Source organism: Hemiscyllium ocellatum, chromosome 12, assembly GCF_020745735.1.
Source record: "Hemiscyllium ocellatum isolate sHemOce1 chromosome 12, sHemOce1.pat.X.cur, whole genome shotgun sequence".
Lineage (NCBI taxonomy): Eukaryota > Metazoa > Chordata > Chondrichthyes > Orectolobiformes > Hemiscylliidae > Hemiscyllium > Hemiscyllium ocellatum.
Window position 1 is genome coordinate 76,152,997 of NC_083412.1, and position 20,300 is coordinate 76,173,296.

General features: G+C 40.8%; 1 protein-coding gene across 1 annotated transcript in view; it reads right to left on the minus strand.

Annotated features, from left to right (window-relative positions):
• Positions 1 to 20,300, minus strand: part of hunk (hormonally up-regulated Neu-associated kinase) — a 74,802-nt gene that overhangs the window by 38,373 nt on the left and 16,129 nt on the right. Inside the window, exons 3-5 of the mRNA XM_060833184.1 lie at positions 16,838 to 16,893; positions 15,836 to 15,971; positions 14,403 to 14,530 (exon numbers count right to left, since the gene is read on the minus strand). Of these exons, the coding sequence (XP_060689167.1) occupies positions 14,403 to 14,530; positions 15,836 to 15,971; positions 16,838 to 16,893 (320 nt within the window). The remainder of the gene's footprint in view (positions 1 to 14,402; positions 14,531 to 15,835; positions 15,972 to 16,837; positions 16,894 to 20,300) is intronic.

Here is a 20,300-nt window from a genome sequence, read left to right on the forward strand (position 1 = left end):
GCTTTTCATTGTACTTAGGTACATGTGACAACAATAAGTCAAATCAATCAAATGAGTATTACAGTAGGGGTTTATGTTTGCAATATGAATTTCTTCCCTTTCCCATGTTTTCCTCTCCCATCTTTAGCAGCCATTCACTAAATTCAGCAGTAAGACAGGTTAATAGCTTCCACTAATACAGCCCTGACTCAGACATTGGGAAATGCATGCCTATGATCACATCTGTTTTTCTGCAAGAAACAAGTGGTCTTCAGGCAGCCTCGAACACTATTGCAGCCCGGGTCAGGTTGCTACATTACATAATTTGTAGCAATTGTGCTTTAATATACACCAATCCATCGTCTATTACTGTGAAAACTTAGGGAATGATAAAACAGGAGCATTTTCATTATTTTAACAAATGGTGATTCTCAAGTCAACAGGAAACAAAGGAATTTGGCCTTCTGACACAATGGAAATTGAAACAATATAGATAACCAGTGCTGAAAGTGTTCTAAATATTACTATAATAAACAAATAGCCTTTAATTAGTTTATCCTTATCTTAAATTCTTCTGCTGTTAATATGAGCCGATTTTCACCATATTGGTAACAATGCAGGCATATCTTTCCAAATGCTGGTGCTATTTCAACCTTCCTATGTTACTCCAAGATATGTCACCATTTTTAATTGCGGTTGACCATTGTTTCTGCAGCACTAAATAGAAAGGATTTTGTTTTCATTCAAACTTGAAATAACTCCACAGACAGCTGTATCCCATCACTCAGTTGTCCTTTATTGCAAGTACACAGTACTGATGCAGCTCCCTCAGAGGCAGCTCTCAGAGTGAACAGAAACTCTTGACATTCCTGTTTATATTTGTCAGCCACGGCTCCCTGATTGGAGCAGATTAACAGCCCCAATCAGAGAACTCATATTCTATGATGTCCATTTGACTGACCTTGTTGCAGTCACTACGTCCCTCCTCCTCTATGTCCAGGGGCATAGGCCTACTCTTCTCCTTGTAGCCTTTCATAGAACATAGAAAAATACAGCACAGTACAGGCCCTTTGGCCCTCGATGTTGCGCCGATCCAAGCTCACCTAACCTACACTAGCCCACTATCCTCCATATGACTGTCCAATGCCTGTGTAAATGCCCATAAAGAGGGAGAGTCCACCACTGCTACTGGCAGGGCATTCCATGAACTCACGACTCGCTGAGTAAAGAATCTACCCCTAATATCTGTCCTATACCTACCACCCCTTAATTTAAAGCTATGCCTCCTCGTAATAGCTGACTCCATACGTGGAAAAAGGTTCTCATGGTCAACCCTATCTAAACCCCTAATCATCTTGTACACCTCTATCAAGTCACCCCTAAACCAATGAAGGCATTTTCGCACTGGATCCAGTTCCTCTGACTTGGCCTCAGGTAACGGCAGTGTGTGCTTGACCGTAGCCTGCCTCTTGCGCCTGGAGCATCTTGGAATAAATTCATGCTTCTCTTCAGGTGGTAAAGGGGTCAAGGCTGTGACATCTGCCATGCCCATCTCAGAGTCTGAGGTTTCTTCAATGCTAGACAGAGGGGGAGTACCCACGGTTTCTGACATTCTTTCTGGCTGTTCTGAGGGGCTGGGTATGTTTTGCTCCTGCCCCGTTTGTGGATTTGCAGTTTTCATGTGATCCACATGCTTGTTCAGGGATGCTTCATCTGTCCAAAGTTTGTGTGTCATGGGACATGAACCTCACACCAACCAGGCCTCTAATCCATGGAAGGTTTCAGCTCCAAACCCAGAAGTAAACTGTCTCTCTCACTCTGAGGAGACTTGGGTCTGGCAGTGGCATTCCTGAAGCCGTTGTACCATCCCTACCCCTGGTCTGGAAAGATCAGGTTTAATCTGGTGGGGAGTCTTCTCCCCATTAGCAGCTCACCTGGTGCTATACCTGTAGTTGCAAAAGGGACTGGGACAGTTTGGTATCGTATGACATTGTAAGCTGTCTCTTTAAGCCTGCTTTCAAAGTTCAGACTGTTCCTTCCACAAGACTATTGAATGATGAATGGTATGGAGCTGTCTTTATATGCTGACTTTAGGAAATATTCAAATTCTCTGCTGGCAAATGATAGCCCATTGTCTGTGACCAACATGCCCAGGAGCCTGTGTATTGCAAAAGGTGCTCACAGCTTTTCTGTCATTGTCCCCGTGTTTGACGAATGGACTCTATGCATGTCCAGCCACTGTGAGTGCGTATCCACAATGACTAAGAGCTTTCATCATTGTTAACGTGTAATTGAGTCCAGGATTTATCTGGCTAGTCCCACAAAGGTGGGGGAGCTGCTGGCAGTAATTTATGACCTTGTTGGCACCCAGGACACTGCCCCACCAATGCAGCTATGTCTGCATCCAATCCTGGCAACAAGACAAAATTTCTTGCCAACATCTTGATTTTTTGACATCCCTGGATGACCCAGGTGGAGTTCAACCAATAACTGGTGGTGACTTTTATTCAGGACAATCAGCCTTGCACCCCAAAATGCCATCCTCCATAATGACCTGATCTCAATGGGTGATGGCCTTTTTGCTTCCCCATCACTACCAGCCATGTTTTAGGTTTGCCAGATTCAGATCATCTTGTGTCCACAGGCTGATATTGCCAGTAGTGACCAGAAGGGTGTCTAGGAAGTTTAAAACCAGAACGGACTCTTCCAGTGGCAGCACTAGTGGTATCTGCCAGTGGGTGGTGGCTAAAGGCAGCACTGATGGTATTCTAACTCATAATTTTATGCACTTAAAATGAGAGCCCACCACTGAATTCGACCTGAGACTTTGGGTGGCATGGCCTTGTCCTCTATGAGTAGCCATAGCAGGGGTTTGTGGTCCATTACTATTACAAATTTACATTCATAAAGGCATTAGTGGAACTTTCTCACTGTAAAGATGACTGCCAAACCTTCCTTTTCTATCTGGGCGTATTTGCACTCTGCATCAGTCAAAGTCCAAGAAGCATATGTTGGGCGTTCCTCTCCATTGGGCCAGCTGTACGCCAACACCATCCTGATACTGTACAGGGGGGTTTCACATGTCAGCACCAGATCTCGCTTGGGATTGTATTGTGCCAGCACCTTAAATGCTAATAGTTGCTTCTTCACTTCCCTAAGGCTACGTCTTGGCTACAAGACTGCAACTTTTTCAATAGCAGATTTAAAGATGCCAAGATGGAGGCCAGGTTATGTATGAACTTTCTGTAATAATTCACCAATCCAAGGGAACACCTAAGCTCCAGTACAGACTTGGAAGCTGTGCACCTTTTATTGACCTCACTTTATCTTCTAAGAGTATGATCTGGTCCTTTTGACTCTGTAGCCCCGATGTGTCGCTTGAGGTGCCTGGAACACATATGTTTCCCTCTTAGGTGTAAGCCTGCCTGGGAGAAAATCTAAGGACTATGTTCAAGTGCTCTAAGTGCTCTTTATTGCTCGTCCCTGTTATTAATATGTAATCCAGGAAAATGGCAACTTGGGGTAGACCTTGTAAGATGTTTTCCATCATCCGTTGAAAAATGGCACAGGTTGACGATACCCCAAATGGTTGTCTTGTATATTGTTACATGTACCAAGATTTAGTGAAAAGTACTGTATTGCGTGTTAATCAAACCAATCATACCTTATGTAAGTACATCAGGGTAATGGAACAGAATACAGAATATTGATGAAGCTACAGAGAACATGCAGGAAAAGATCAACTCTAATATATGAGAGATCCATTCATAATTCTGATAACAGCAGGGAAGAAGATATTCTTAAATCTGTTGCCATGTATTTTCAAACTTTTTTATCTTCTGCCTGATGGAAGTGGGTGGAAGAAAGTACAGAGGAACCTTGATTACCTGGCATTCAATTGTCTGATTTTCAGATTATCTGAACAAGATCGCAATGTAATGATGCTTGGTTAATCTGTGTTATCCAGCATTCAATTATCCGAATAAAATACTCTCCACTCTATTATCTTTGAATTTGTTGGCTGTTTTCTATGGCAGCAGAATGTATAGACGAGATCAATGGAAGGACATTTATTTAGAATGCTGATGACTGTTTTACAATGTGACTGACTGTCTCAGGTACATTGGTGGAATTTGTCACAGCTATCAAAATGTAAGCAGTGTTCTGACAGCAGATTGCTGGATAAGGATTGGCCTGAAGGTTCCTTTGTGAGATGTAAGCTCCTAATAAAATGACCTTTCTTCCAACTTTGTAGACACAGTGCAACAACCAGGCAAGAAAAAGCCTCGAGAGAGATGTCTTTCCCGACTCAGGCGACTGACTGTGTGGAATTTGCACATTCTCCCCGTGTCTGCGTGGGTTTCCTCCGAGTGCTTCGGTTTCCTCCCACAGTCCAAAGATGTGCGGGTCAGGTGAATTGGCCATGCTAAATTGCCTGTAGTGTTAGGTAAGAGTTAAATGTAGGGGTATGGGTGGGTTGCGCTTCGGCGGGTCGGTGTGGACTTGTTGGGCCGAAGGGCCTGTTTCCACACTGTAAGTAATCTAATCTAATCTAATGTGTAGTTGGAACAACATTGAATTAGCAGTGTCTGTGCTCTAATTAATGTCCACTTCAGTTATTTATTCCACGAAATAGCCTTATATCCCAACACTTTTATGCTGGATTTCATAAGCCATTTGCAACATTGTAGCTAGATTTCCTGAACACTGACAGCACTAAAACGGTGAATATATTCTCTATAAATGTATTTTCAATTCTGCTACTGGGAATGCACAGGAAATGTCTTTCCAATCTTACTAAATATTGCAAGATGTTCTTCAGTGGAATTTCACCATATTGCAAATCTTAAAGACTTTCTCTTTGGTCACATAACCAGATTCAGTAGAATATCCAAAGAACTGCTTCAAGGAGACATGCAAATATGATATGAAGGTCCAAAACATCAATTCTCACACTTGCGAGGCACTCAATGGAAACAGAGGAAACCTGTAACATTTTAGAGCCAACATAAGCTGCTTTGAAAATAGGTGGCTACAGCAACTTGGCATCAGATGTCAACACTAAAGCAAACCACAATGACATCTAATAACCACGACATACATGTGGCAGCACCTACCTCTCAGACTGATTTCTTTAAACAAAAATGCACCTTGTGAATCTATCCCACACCCAATGGATTTGCTCTGTTCCATGTAATCTGTCCCACACCCAGTGGATTTGCTCTGTTCCATGTGATTCTGGATTAGTGGTGCTGGAAGAGCACAGCAGTTCAGGCAGCATCCAAGAAGCAGTAAAATCATGGCTTTTGCCCGAAACATCGATTTTACTGCTCCTCAAATGCTGCCTGAACTGCTGTGCTCTTCCAGTACCACTAATTCAGAATCTGGTTTCCAGCATCTGCAGTAATTGTTTTTACCTCTGTCCCATGTGAATCCATCCCACACCCAATGAATTTGCTCTGTTCCATGTAAATCTATCCCACACCCAATGGATTTACTCTGTTCCATATGAATCTATCCCACACCCAGTGGATTTGCTCTGTTCCATGTGATTACTGTCCCACACCCAATGGATTTACTCTGTTCCATGCCATTGCCTTATAGAGATGGAAGGATATCAACAACCATACAGCAAAGACCATAAGCTAAATGATTGTTTTTTTGTAACATCTTTAAACCTCTTGTTTATGCTCCTAATGACTTCTCATATTGACTACGGCATTTGTGAGTATAGGCCTGAGGGGATTGTGATACAACCTGATTAGTGTTATAATAGAATTGGGGTTATTAGGCCCAGTGTACTTTGTAAGAGAGGGGTTTATGCAGTGACCCTTGCTGAAAAATACTTTGTTGGCACTGGATAGAGGCACCATTCAACATTCCTTCTTCACAAAACAACATAATCACCTTCAACGTGATTGATGATAGAGTACAACTAGGAGGTCCATCTGTACCCCAGTGAACTTATCTGAAGTCAGTCTGATGGCATTTCCATTGACTGTGTCTCAGCACTATTATCTCTGAGTCAGAGGTTTGTCCCATTCCAGAGACATGAATGGGAAATCTGGGCGGACATTACAGTATTGTGAGAATGCTGCACTGTCAGATGTGTTGGCATTTGGATCAGATGTTGAATATATTAATCTTATCTACTGCCTAAGATGAATCTAAACGATCACATGCACAATTTTGAAGAAAATTAAGTTTTTCCTGAATACCCCAGCCAATATTTATTCCTCAATGAACATCATTGAAATAAATGATCTGGTCATCACCACGCTGCACTTTTTTTAGGAATCTTGCTGTGCAATTAAGGAAAAGACTGCTACGTTTCCTACACTATGATAGTAATTTCATGTTGCATCTATTCACACATATTGTAAAGCACTTCAATCCATCCTGAGGTAATGAATGGTGCTATATAAATGCAAGTTCTTTCTTTCTTACACTTATCATTCAGGGTAGAAATGACAATAACAAACCTTGCTCAACTCACTCTTGAAGCTGCTCTGAGAAGATGAAAAGGAGCATGATAGTAGCCCAGAGACAATGCCACACTCTGAAACCTCCTCCTGCTTGATGTTTAGGGAAATGTCTAACTTGTTCAGTAATGCCCACCCCCACAACAGCATTGATGCTTTGGTGACTCAATCTGCACCTCACCATCAAACACATGCTGTTACTCCAATGCATGACATAGACTCATAAAGCTGTACAGCAAGGAGACAGACCCTTTGGTCTAACTCATCCATGCCAACCAGATACCTTAACTTAATCTAGTCCCATTTGCCAGTATTTGGCTCATATCCCTTTAAACCCTTCCTGTTCATATACCAAACCAGATGCCTTTAAATTGCCTTTTAATTGTACCAGCCTCCATCACTTCCTCTGGCAGCTCATTCCATTTGCCTCGCAGGGCCCTGTTAAATCATACCCTTTTAACTTAAACCTATGCCCTCTAGTTTTGGATTCCCCTATCCTGGGGAAAGACTTTTTCTATTTACCCTATCCATGCCCCTCATGATTTTATAAACCTCTATAAGGTCACTCCCTCAGCCTCCGAAACTCCAGGGAAAATAGCTTCTCCCTATAGCTTCTCCCTACAGCCTCTCCCTCTAGCCTCTCCCTATAGCTCTCCCTATAGCCTCTCCCTGTAGCTTCTCTCTATAGCCTCTCCCTACAGCCTCACCCTATAACCCCTCCCTATAGCCCCTCCTTATAGCCTCTCCCTATAGCTTCTCCCTATAGCTCAAACCCTTCAACCTTGGCAACGTCCTTGTAAATCTTTTTTCAGCCTTTTCAACTTTGACAATGTCCTTCTGAGAGCAAAGCCACCAAATCTTAAGAGAACTATTTTGTAAAAGGGAAAGTTTATATTTTTTTCTATTCATTCTTGGGTGATGCTGGCTGGACCACCATTTATAGCCTATCCTTAGTTACACTTGAGAAATGATGATAAGCTGCCTTCTTGAACTGCTGCAGTGAATGTGCTGTAAGTAGACCCATAATTCCATTAGGGAGGGAGTTTCAATGACACTGAAGGAACAATGACACATTTCAAGGTCAGGATGTTGAGTGGCTCAGAGGTGTTGGTGTTCCCATGTATCTGCTACCAACGTCTTTCTAGATGCAAGCAGTTGTGAGGTTGAGAAGGTGCTGTCTCAGGAATATTGGTGAAATTCTGCAGTATAACTTATAGATGGTACACAATGCTGCCGCTAGTCATCATTGGGCGAGAGATTGTATGTTTATGGATGTGCTGTCAATTAAGTGAGCTGCTTTGTCCTGGGATGCTGTCAAGCTTCTTGAGTGTTGTTGCAACTGCACCCATCCAGACAGGTGAGAGAATATTCCAACAGATTCCAGACTTGGGCCTTGTAGATATTGGATAGGCTCTGGGGAGCAAGGAGGTGAGTTATTCATCACAGTATTCCTAGTCTCTGACCTGCGCTTGGACCCACGGTATTTACACAGCCAGTCCATTTTTGTTTCTGGTCAATGCTAATCCCCAGAATGTTAATGGTGGGGGATTCAGTGACATTAATGTCATTGACTGTCACAGGGGATGGTTAGATTCTCTCTTGTTGGATTTGGTTATTGCCTTGCCCTGGTGTGGCACAAATGTTATTTGTCACTTGTCAGGCTACACCTGAATACTGACCAGGTCTTGTTGCATTTGGACATTGGTTTGGTATCTGTGCAGTTGTGAATGGTGCTGAACATTATGCAGTCATTGTGGAACTGTATAGGAGAAACCTTCCACATATTTCTCTCCTCTTAATTCTAATTCTGTTGACTTTCTGTCTTCACTCCATTTCCTTTAACTTGAAGATTAAGGGAGACAAAAAGAAACCTGCTTTATGAAAACAGAAAGCCATTTTACACTTAGGTCTGTGTCTGCCAATGTTTCTGCTCCAGTGGGAGACGTATGCAATGCCTTATGTGTATGTGTCCCCCTCACAAACAAGTGAAGTCAATGGGACTGAAGTTAATCCAGGTGCTGAGGTCCATCTGGAATGCTATTGAGTGGCCCAATCACCTCCCTTGAGAATCAGGAACCTAGCTCTCTAATGGTGAACCTTTCCCAGGATTTGAGAAGTCAGAAATTCATGAAGGGCAAATATTTTACACAATGGGTGATTTGCGTGTGGAATGAATTTCCTGAGGAAGTGGTGAATATGGATATAATTACAATATTCAAAAGACATTTAGATAAGTACATGAATAGGAAAGGGTTGGAGGGATATGAACTAGGAGAGGGCAGGTGGGACTGGTTTAGGTTGGGATTATGTTCGGCATGGACTGGTTGTATTGAAGGACCTGTTTCTGTGCTGTATGACTCTACAACTTCTCTTTACCCCAACCAGCACTATTTGAGGAATGGTGATGGTTGCCACCACCAGTCAGGATCAGTGAAGGATCAGGCCATAACTAAGTAAAGGCAGAATGGTGGCTGCAGGTTGGGGATGGCACCAACAGCATGATGATGGTTCTGGAGAGTTTGTACCCCCATTGTTCTCCCCTCCCAGTGCTTGGCCCTGACAATCACAGACTCAGCCTTGGGACCTACAAGCACACATGAAAAACGCGTTTTTAGGTTTCCACATGATGACAGTCCCAGCCTTTCTTGGTTTAACATCAGTGTCAGCAGGATGAAGCCTCCAAGTATGCATTGGTTGTTCAATTAAATGCCTCAGTTAAAAGTGTAGTGATAAATCCATCCATTAGTCTTCCCACTCAGACTTACACAGGCTAAAGGGTGGAAAGTGGTGGGACCAATATCTAGCACCATCCAACTGATTAAATGCAACCCATCCTCCTAAACCTCCTGAAAGAGTGGAAAGAAACGAGGTATACTAAATCTATTGTCACTTCAGTTAAAATTACAGCTGCAGCTGAAGTAAATCATTAAAAATATCAGCTTTCAAAATTTTCTCTGACAACTGCACACTGTTCCTTGTTTGCAGTCACATTTCTAAAATAAAACAACATTCCTCAAAGATAAAATGGAAAAATCCATAACATATGTCACACATTATGGCCTCTTTTTGTTCAAAAAGGGGCTTTGACAAAGACTATTACTCCATGTCTGGATCCAATCTGCTCTGTTTAACACAATGAGAAACTAAAGTGACATAAATTTAAAACAGACCTCAGACACAGTGGGATCATATTATTTGCAGTCAGCCTTGACGTGACTCATTATGACAGAGCTCCAGTAGGTTCCCCACTGTATCATATTGTTGAAACTGACAGAATCTGACATACCTCACTTAACATAAAATAAAGCCGATTAGTTGGAGTGAATTTCATAGTTTTGAATATAATTCTGTAGTGCTCTTTCAATATTTAAATTTGGAATTGTTCTGGCATCCTTGTGCGATGGAGCACAAAAGTTTTAATGATTAATGTTTTTAACTGTTGGTTAATAAACCAACATAGGTTGGACCTAAGTTTTCTCACATTAGGGAATTATCTCACCTGATATCCAAGTTTTGGTGAAATAATGAACACGACGAAAATATGTCCTTTGTTTACCATAATCAATAGAACTGTGAAAAGGCAAACAGATTTACAATTTGTACAGAAATACTAAATATTGGGAATTAGAGTCATAGAGATGTACAGCACAGAAACAGACCCTTCGGTCCAACCCGTCCATGCCGACTAGATATCCCAACCCAATCTCGTCCCATCTGCCAGCACCCAGCCCACATCCCTCCAAACCCTTCCTATTCATATACGCATCCAGATGCTTTTTAAATGTTGCAATTATACTAGCCTCCACCACTTGCTCTGGCAGCTCATTCCATGCATGTACCACCTTCTGCATGAAAAAGTTGCCCCCTTAGGGGTCTTTTATATCTTTCCCCTCTCACCCTAAACCTATGCCCTCTAGTTCTGGACTCCCCCCACCACAGGGAAGAGACCATGTCTATTTAACCTATCCATGCCCCTCATGATTTTATAAATCTCTTTCATGTCACACCTCAGCCTCCAATACTCGAGGGAAAACAGCCCCAGCCTGTTCAGCCTCTCCCTATAGCTCAAATCCTCCAATCCTGGCAACATCCTTGTAAATCTTTTCTGAACCCTTTCAAGTTTCATAACATCCTTCTGATAGAAAGGAGACCAGAATTGCATGCAATATTCCAACAGTGGCCTAACCAATGCAGTAACTCACATTTATCTAAATTAAACCCCATCTGACACTCCTCAGCCCATTGGCCAAACTGATCAAGATCCTAACCTTCTTCGCTGTCCACTACACCTTCAACTTTTTTTCTTTGCAAATTGGAAAAGTATCTCCCTATGGTGGCTTCATAACTTCGTTGAGATTGTCTCAGAGCTGGCAGCAATTCTACACTTGAGTATGCTGTATTTTGATGCTAAGAAAGGAAAGGCTTATCTCAAAATCAGACATCTTATTATGGACAATTCAATGGCAGCATCTGATTATCATGAGCTGGACATAATACTCCCATGGAGGTCAGCTCAGTTATTACGAGTGAGCTGCACAATCCATTGGATAAAACCTATTTTGAAACGGATATTGAAAAGGAGGGGAAGTATGAGGAGCTGAGATCTAACCAGTGACCTATATAAGTTCACCAAAGCCTTCCTGGTCTTGTACCAAACCTCACACTTCTCTATATTAACCTTCATCCACCAGCTATCTTCCAACTCCACCTACATTTCAATGTCCCATTGAAGTTCTACATTATGCTCCTCACAATTTACATTTCTCTCAACTTATGTGCTATCCACAAACTTAGGGACTGTTCCCTTCACACTAAGATTTAGCTCACTTAGGTAAATCAAGAAAAGGAAGAGACCCAGTACAAACCCCTCAACTACACAACTACTCCGACCCAAAAAAATACCCATCCATTGGTTGGCATGAATGAGTTGGACCAAAGTTCATGCTGTACAGTTCTATGACTCTAATACTCTGTTTCGTATCCCTCAGCCATTTTTTCATTCAAGTTGCTACTGTCCTTTTTATTCCATGAGCTAGAATTTGTCCAACATGTCTAATGTGTGGCATTGTGTCAAACACCTTCTGGAAATAATTTTGCACATCACCAACCTTATCCTCATCAATTCTCTTTGTAATTTATTCAAAGAGCTCCAGAAGACTGTTGGCATGACTTCCCCTTATCAAGTGCAAAAATCAATAAATATTTTTCCATGTGGCTATTAACCCTATCCTAAACAACTACTTCAAGATGATTTACACCATCCAAGTTAAACTGACTGGTCAGTAATAACTCTTTAAGGTACTTGGCGTAGTGTTTGTAATTCTCCACTCCTATGACATCACCCTTGAATCTAAGAAAGATTGAAAGACCATTGCCCATTCCTCTTCAACTTCCACTTCCTCTTTCTTCAATATCTTTGAACGCAACTCACTCAGCCCTGGTGCCTTCTCAACTTTTAAATATGAACAGCTCATCCAATACCTCTTCCCTATCAATTTTAAATTCTGACTGACTTTCCTCATTTGTCATCAGGGCCTGGGCAGCATTTGCCTCATAGATAAAAACAGATGCAGATTATTCATTAAACACCTCTGCTATTGCCTCATGTCTTGATGTCATATCCTCCTTCTGATTCTAATGGCCCTATCGTCTTTTAACACCCTTTTACTATTGGTGTTCTTTGAGAAGGGGAGAAAGTGAGGTCTGCAGATGCTGGAGATCAGAGCTGAAAATGTGTTGCTGAAAAAGCGCAGCAGGTCAGGCACCATCCAGGGAACAGGAGATTCGACGTTTCGGGCATAAGCCCTTCTTCAGGAAGGGCTTATGCCCGAAACATTGAATCTCCTGTTCCCTGGATGCTGCCTGACCTGCTGCGCTTTTTCAGCAACACATTTTCAGTTCTTTGAGAAGAATTGGGATTTTCCTTTATGTTATCTGGACTTATTTCTTTCGTTAACCCTTTTTGCTTTTCATAGTCACGTTTTCATGTCCTTTCTGAGCCTCTGCATTTAGCTTATTTTTCAACTGTATTCACTACCTGACACCTGACATAAGCTCAGTTCTTCTTCTTTGACTTCATTTCTATCTCCTTCGTCATCCAGTCCTGGATGGGACCTGAATCCAGAATGTTTAGCTTAAAGGTTTGGGACACTGTGCAGATCTCCAGAAACAGCGATGTTTTCCAGCCATGATTATAGGAAAGGTCAGGAGATGGAAACTGATGGTGATTTTAATCCGATCGAAAGCTATCCAGCTACACAGAGTTGAAATCAGGCTCCTAAATGTGCTGGAAAACAAACTGGAGTAAAATATGTTCACAGAACTAATTTATAATCAGCCTGCTTAGATGGTGGGCCTCAGTGAAATGTTCGTGACTATTCTTGACCAAAACATTCAAAAAGTGGAAGTGAGTGGGATCCCTGCACAGCTGAACCAAAGTACTCCTGGGATTTCTCTAGGTTCTGTTTCTTTTTTGTGTTTACTTGCGTCTGGATTCAATCTATCATGGAAAAGCTGCTCTTACATCACCCTCAGATGTTATTAAATTATTTTGAATTGTTAAGCACTTGGTATCGGAGTTCCATGTGCTGAAAGTCACTGAAATTCAAGTGAGTTTCAACTTCTGACCTGTGGTACTTATGTTCCTCAGACAATATGCTCAAAGCAGTCAACAAAAGAGAGTCAACATACCTATTCTTTATAAGCTGTTCAATTGATTCACGTCAGCCTGTTGCATAACTGCTATCATAATTGCTACTATGGTTAGCCCATAATTAATCTCAAATGTTGTGCTATTGACCACTTCCACAGAGGCAATTAAGATGTGCAATAAATGCTGGCCTTGCCAGCAATATCTGTATCCCATGAACAAATTAAAAAGATTGCACAGTTTAATCATGACTCAATCAGTGAGTTAGCCTATTTCCGATTAAAAATACCATTTCAGTTCCCCTAATGGTTCAACAAGCATATCTAGTGACTAGCTGAGTTACTCAGACTATTAAGGTGACTAATTCATTTCTAGTCTATGCTTAGTTACCTGACCTTTGGTCATACTGTAGGTGGGAGTCCTAAAATTAGCCTCAACCCCTTCCCGAGAAGAAAATCAATCAGGTGATCTGCTCATGGTCACTATCTGAAAGTAAGTGCGTGTGAAAATAAGGCAAAGATAAAACTGAGCTGAGCTACACTCCAACTATAAATGAAAGAAGTACGGATGCTGAAAATCAGAAACAAAAGCAGAAATTGCTAACAAAGCTCAGCAGGTCTGGCACCATCTGTGGAGAGAAATCAGAGTTAATATTTCAGTTCCAGTGACCCTTCCTCAGAACTGGACCACAATTAAACTAGCCAGCAACACACACATTCAAGGCTTAATGGTCACTGAAGCAGATACTGGTGCCTGTATATCATACCCCTGCAATGGATCATGGGTGAGGAAGGGAGAGGGCAGGGAAGAAAAGAGTGGTATTTTCTCATGTAATGTTTAAATAAAATAATGCATCGTCATTATTCCAGATTATTATTATTTAATTTGCCTTATGAAATCTTGATACAGTCTCCTTCCCTCCATGCAAGTTTAAGAGCCCCAGGAGAGGGGCCTGGTATTAAGTTGACTGCTCACCCTTACTACCTAAATAGATCGCTCCCAGAAATATCTCCAGTAAAACTCAACTTGAACGAATTACAATTAATCTGATAAATGCATACACTATTTTGATAAGATACGCATTAGCAAATGCAGGAAGTTTCAAATAATAAATTACATTTGCATTGGGATCAAGAATATACATTAAAACCAAAATAGTGGAAGTAAAAGAAATTGGATTTCTTGTTGAGATTTTGCTTAAACAGTTCTGCGACAACAGATCCCTTAGCATTGTGTATTTAATACCTGAACAGATCAACTCTTACATAGTAGAATCATTGAACTGTTATTACCTGATGAGAGATGAGGAGGTAGGGGATTGAGATCTTTATCCACCATTTTCTGATGCAAAGCTCTCAAGCTGAATGGCTCCACTGTGAAAGGCAAAGTGCCAGTCAGCATCGCATAAGCATTCACACCACTGAAAAGCAAAATTCAAGTTTTTAGCACACATATGATCATAAACTGGATAGAATTGTTATTTCCTTCACTTCCCTGACCACACCCACCACCCTAACATATCTCTGATATATCAAAAATCACTATCTCCCCTGATCCATATTGCAATTGTGAACTCATAGTCATTGCCAATCCGCAACTTCGCTACAACAGCTACCCACACAAACACAGCCCAGACGTATTAATTTTGGGAAATATAGGAGAGAATAGGGGCTCATAAGGTGCAGAGGTAATGCCTGTACTCTGAACCAGGAGCCCTGGGTTCAAGTCACACCTACTGCAGCGGTATGCAATAATATCATTGAACAGGTTGACTAGAAAAATATCTTTTCTGTGCATCAATAGACTCACAATCACTTTCCCTCTGGTATTGAGGGTTATACTGACCACTTGGTCACATTGTAAAAATGAAAAATACATGAAGAGAGAAGGGATCTTGTGGTGCAATAGTAGTGTCCCTATTTTTTGAACTTGGAGACCTGGGTTCAAACCCTACCTGTTCCAGAGGTGTGTGATAATATCTCTAAACTGACTGATTAGAAAGCATACAAAAAGAATAAGAGAGATTTCATTGAAGTGTAAATGATTCTGAAGGAGTTTGCTAAGGCAGGCACCAAGAGGTTGCTTCCATGGGCAGGAGAGTCCACAAAGTAGGATAAGAGGGTAATCATTTAGGATTGAGAAGAGGAGAACTTTTGTTCATTCAAAGGATTGCAAACCTTTGGAATTCTCAAAATTGTGAACACTCTATTGTCGATTACATTTAAGGCTGGGATGGACAGATTTTTAGTTTTTCATGGAATTAAGGGATAAGGGAAGTGGGCAGGAATGTGTAGTTAAAGCTCTAGGTCAGCCATATTAAATGGCAAAGCAGACTCAAGGGGTAGTGTGGTCTACTCATGCTCCACTATCTTCTGGCCTTGGAATTGTTTAAAAGAAAAACAAAACTCCAATTTGGCCATTGACATTGGTTTACGGTCTGTAACAGGAAGATTTCGAACATTAGGAAGAGCTGGGAGAGTTTTAACTGTAAAATATGATTTGGGAATTATCCATGCATCAGAAAACTAAGTGCAATCATAATATTCAAAAATGATTCACAAATGCACTGAACGCAAAACAAGAGTTCAAACCTTAATCAAAATAAAGATACAATATTTTAAAATATTATTCAACAAATATTTTTGAGGCAATAACATTGTAGATGTTTGCTTTCATTGAATGAGTACCATTTAAATCCAATTTTAAAAATGGTTAAACCACTTACATTGACCATATATCCACTTTGGGGCCATATTTCTTGCGTGCTAATAACTCTGGAGCTGCATATGCTGGACTCCCACACTGAGTGCTGAAGGGGTCAGAATAACCCAAGATACCAGCACAGTTACTCAGTCCAAAATCTGGTGAATCCAAGCGATGGAGTATCAAGATAAGAATGAATTTTTACAATCATAATCAGTCTCACAATATAAGTATTGATGGAAAAATTTTCATTTCCTAAATAATATTCAGACTTTTGCAAACGTGCAGATAAAATGCATATAAAATATTTCATTTTCTTAATCTTATCAACTTACAGTCTCTTATATTAGCATCAATTATTCGAATCTTACTGCTAAAATTAAAGAGTGGTTAAATTCCATATTCAACACAATTTCTGTTTTAACCTACAATCTATTTGTACTTATTCAAAGTCACTGCCCTCCCACAGTGAGTGGCATTTCAAGTGTAGTTGAATATGTTGATAGAAATTATATCTATAACCAATAGTTCACCTTTGATTATTTACACCCAATTCACTATTCATAAATCTCAGACTACTGATCAATCTTCCTGAGCAGAATATTTACTTCACAGTTTACTGTTTCACAACTCAATTTAAGAAAACAGAATTGATTGGTAATAAGTTGAAAGAGGGAAATGAGTAACAATTTATGTCTGATCCTCATCTCAAGACAATTTTCCCAGCCAAATGTACCTTTCCTTTGTCAAATACTGATTGACCTGCCCTCTGTTTGGTTTTAGTACTTTAGTCCATTCATCACTTTTCTCACACTTATGCTTTTTCTCCCAAATATTACAGTCTAGTTTCAACTTCTGCCTCCATCCTTTCTGAGAACAATGTTCTGATTTTTGTTTTCGATCTTTGTAATTTCAAAAGACATTATTACCATTAAATTTTTCCTTTTAGTAACACAATTACTACATAAAACAGAAAATAAGATCTACACCCTCCCGGCGCTGAATGTTTGCTGACAGACTGTACCTATTAATTTTATATTGTTCTTTTCATCCAGTAAAAGATTTTCAATCTTCAGATCCCTGCAGAAAACAAAAATGAAACTCAAAAATTAATTTAGAAAGCATTTTACTGCAGTACAAGGAAATAATTAGTACTGAGATTTTTAGAAGAAAGTTATCATAGTTCAGGAAGCAAAGGAAAGCTGTCATCAAAGTGTTGAAGTTTTTTGCTAAAAATATGTAATTATCCAAGGTCAGTGATTTTACAAAATGTGAGTAAAGCTGTTGAACACTGGGTGAGGTGTTTATTGCCTGTTAAATGTGTAGAGTTTCTCTGGGGAACTGTCAAGTTTGTTTTTGGTAAGTTAGTCATTACTGGTTACAAAGAAATGAAAGATATCTTTGTTCTCTACCTTTGAAATATTACTTCATGGCAACTCTTAATAAACCATAATTGATGCATTACTCAGTATATGCCCAGAGAAATTTCAGCAGATCTGTTAAAATTCCCACAAAATGCTGGTTTTACTATACAAGTTAATGTAATTGCTTCAAAGTTTGGGCAAATTAATTCACAAAGTTTATCAATTATTTACAAAATGTACAAGGAACCAATCAAAATGCATCAACTAATTAGTGCAAAGAGGAAACTTCTCTTGTAGGTGCACTGAAATTTTCTATTCTTACTGTGGCAGCATCACAACTTCAGACCAACATAAGTATCTAAAATTTATGACTGCAAAAATAGCTCTGTTTTGTTGTGCATTGGGGGTCTAAATCCATTTAGTCATCCAAAGTATTGCCACTGGAGTACATGAAATTTTCTGCAACAGTTCTTGATTTACAGCTTGATCTACAAACAGACATTCTCTTCACATAGCAAAGTTACAGCTTCTCTTAACCATGTGACTCTGACAGCCCCATTAGATCATCATCACGCATGCTTCTGATATTAATTTCATTAATAAGTTCTGCCAGTGTCACCACCAAACTCTGATTGCAATCTAGAAATAGATTAAACTGAGGTCATTTCAGGTTTTAAAATGATTAGTTTCTAGCAAATGGGCGGCACGGTGGCACAGTGGTTAGCACTGCTGCCTCACAGCGCCTGAGATCCAGGTTCAATTCCCGACTCAGGTGACTGACTGTGTGGAGTTTGCATGTTCTCCCTGTGTCTGTGTGGGTTTCCTCCCACAGTCTAAAGATGTGCAGGTCAGGTGAATTGGCCATGCTAAATTGCCCGTAGTGTTTGGTAAGGGGTATGGGTGGGTTGCGCTTCGGTGGGTCGGTGTGGACTTGTTGGGCCGAAGGGCCTATTTCCACACTGTAAGTAATCTAATCAAATAATTTGACATTGTTTTGGCTTGCGAGGTAACTTCTCAGAACTGTATGTACAGTGGTACAGAATCTGACTGAATGCGATCTATTGCAATACAATAATAATAGCTACTTGATATGATCCATTTATCATTCAGTTCAACAGCCAGTGTAATGATGGTTAGGTCAATAAGCACATGCACATTTTCTGCACTTTAGTTGTGGATGATGGGTTCCAATCCTCCTACTTCTTGATTTTATAATCTGGAGTATGTAGATCATGAAAACATTAATCTAAGAGAGTACAGGCACCATAGACTGTCTCCAAATGAATCACAGAATCCCTACAATGTGGAAGCAGGCCATTTGGCCCATTCAGTTCACACCAACCCTCTGAACAGCATCCCACCCAGATATCACCCCCCTTCACCCCATCCCTATAATCCTGCATTTCCCAGGCCTCATCGACCTTGCCTGCACATCCCTAGACAATTTCCCATGGCCAATTCACCTAACATGCACATTTCTGGACTGTGGGAGGAAACCGAAGCACCTGGAGGAATCCACACAGAACTGGAAGAACATGCAAACTCCACATGGACTGTCACCCGATTCTGCAAACGAACCCAGGCCCCTGGCACTGGGAGGCAGAAGTGTAAACTGCTGAGCCAACATGCTGCCCAACAAAGAATCACCAGTGGTACCCACTACTGGTTGCAAGCCAGTGACTCCCACTGAAAAGTGCATTATATGGATTAGACAAAGACACAGACAGTAATGTCTCTAAGTTTGCTGACAACGCTAGATGGAAACGAAACTTGAAGGACAGAAACAAAGAATCTGTAAAGGGATACAAATAAGCTATTTGGACAGCAAGATCCCAGATGGAGTACAATGTGGGTAAGTATGAAGTTATTTACTTCGGTTGTAAGAACAGAAGAACAAGATTTTTTTTTAGAAAGACTTGAAATTTGGAAACGTTTATATTCTAAGAGACTGTTTGTGTCCTTCCCAGAAATTACATTTCCACCTAGCTTTGCCAGCAAACGTAGAAACATTGCTCTCTGCCTCTTTGTCTCATCTGTGCAATGCACTTTTCAATAGGAATCGCTGGGATGCAGCCAGCCGTGGGTATTATTAGTGATTCTTTTCTTCACTCTTCATTTTGGGACAAGTTATGATGCCTACACTACCAATACAAATAACTCTGAAGGTTAGCATGTTGGTATCACCAGTAACTAACGAGGCAACGGCTTGTTTGGCTTTATTGTAAGGGATTTAGAGTACTAGTTTGAAGAAATCTTTGCTACACGTACACAGGTCTTCTGTGACAACACACCTAGACTATTGAGTGCAGTTTTGATCTCTGTATTTAAGGATGAATACACTTGCATTGAAAGTAATTCAGTAAATGTGCACTAGATTGGTCTCAGGGATGAAAGTACTGTTCTACAAGGAGAAGCTGATTTTGGATTTATGTTCTCTGGACTGAAGAATGAGAGACGATCTCATTGAAACCTACAAGAATTTGAAGGGGTTAGACAGACACCAAAAGGTTGTTTCCCTGGATGGTGCATGTAGAATACAGGGAGCACAGTCTTGTAGGTAAAAACAATGACTGCAGATGTTGGAAACTAGATTCTGGATTAGTGGTGCTGGAAGAGCACAACAGTTCAGGCAGCATCCGAGGAGCAGTAAAATCGACATTTCGGGCAAAAGCCATTCATCAGGAATGCAGGCAGAGAGCCTGAGGGGTGGAGAGATAAGTGAGAGGAGGGTGGGGATGGGGAGAAAGTAGCATAGAGTACAATAGGTGAGTGGGGAAGGGGATGAAGGTAATAGTTCGGGGTGGGGGGGGAGGGTGGAGTGGATAGGTTGATTTTACTGCTCCTTGGATGCTGCCTGAACTACTGTGCTCTTCCAGTACCACTAATCCAGAAGCGCAGTCTTGTGGCTAACTGGTGTTACAACCTCAGCAATAAACACTACTGAGGTGATGTCCCCTTGATTTGTCTTTCAATTCTGGAGGAGGCAATGGTTACCCTGGCAGCAGACCCTTACTTGATCCTGAGGGACATTAACAAAAATAGACAAACACCTGGTAGATGAATTTCGATGGAGAGAAATGTGAGGTAATGCATTTTGGTAGAAGAAACATAGGGGAGACAATA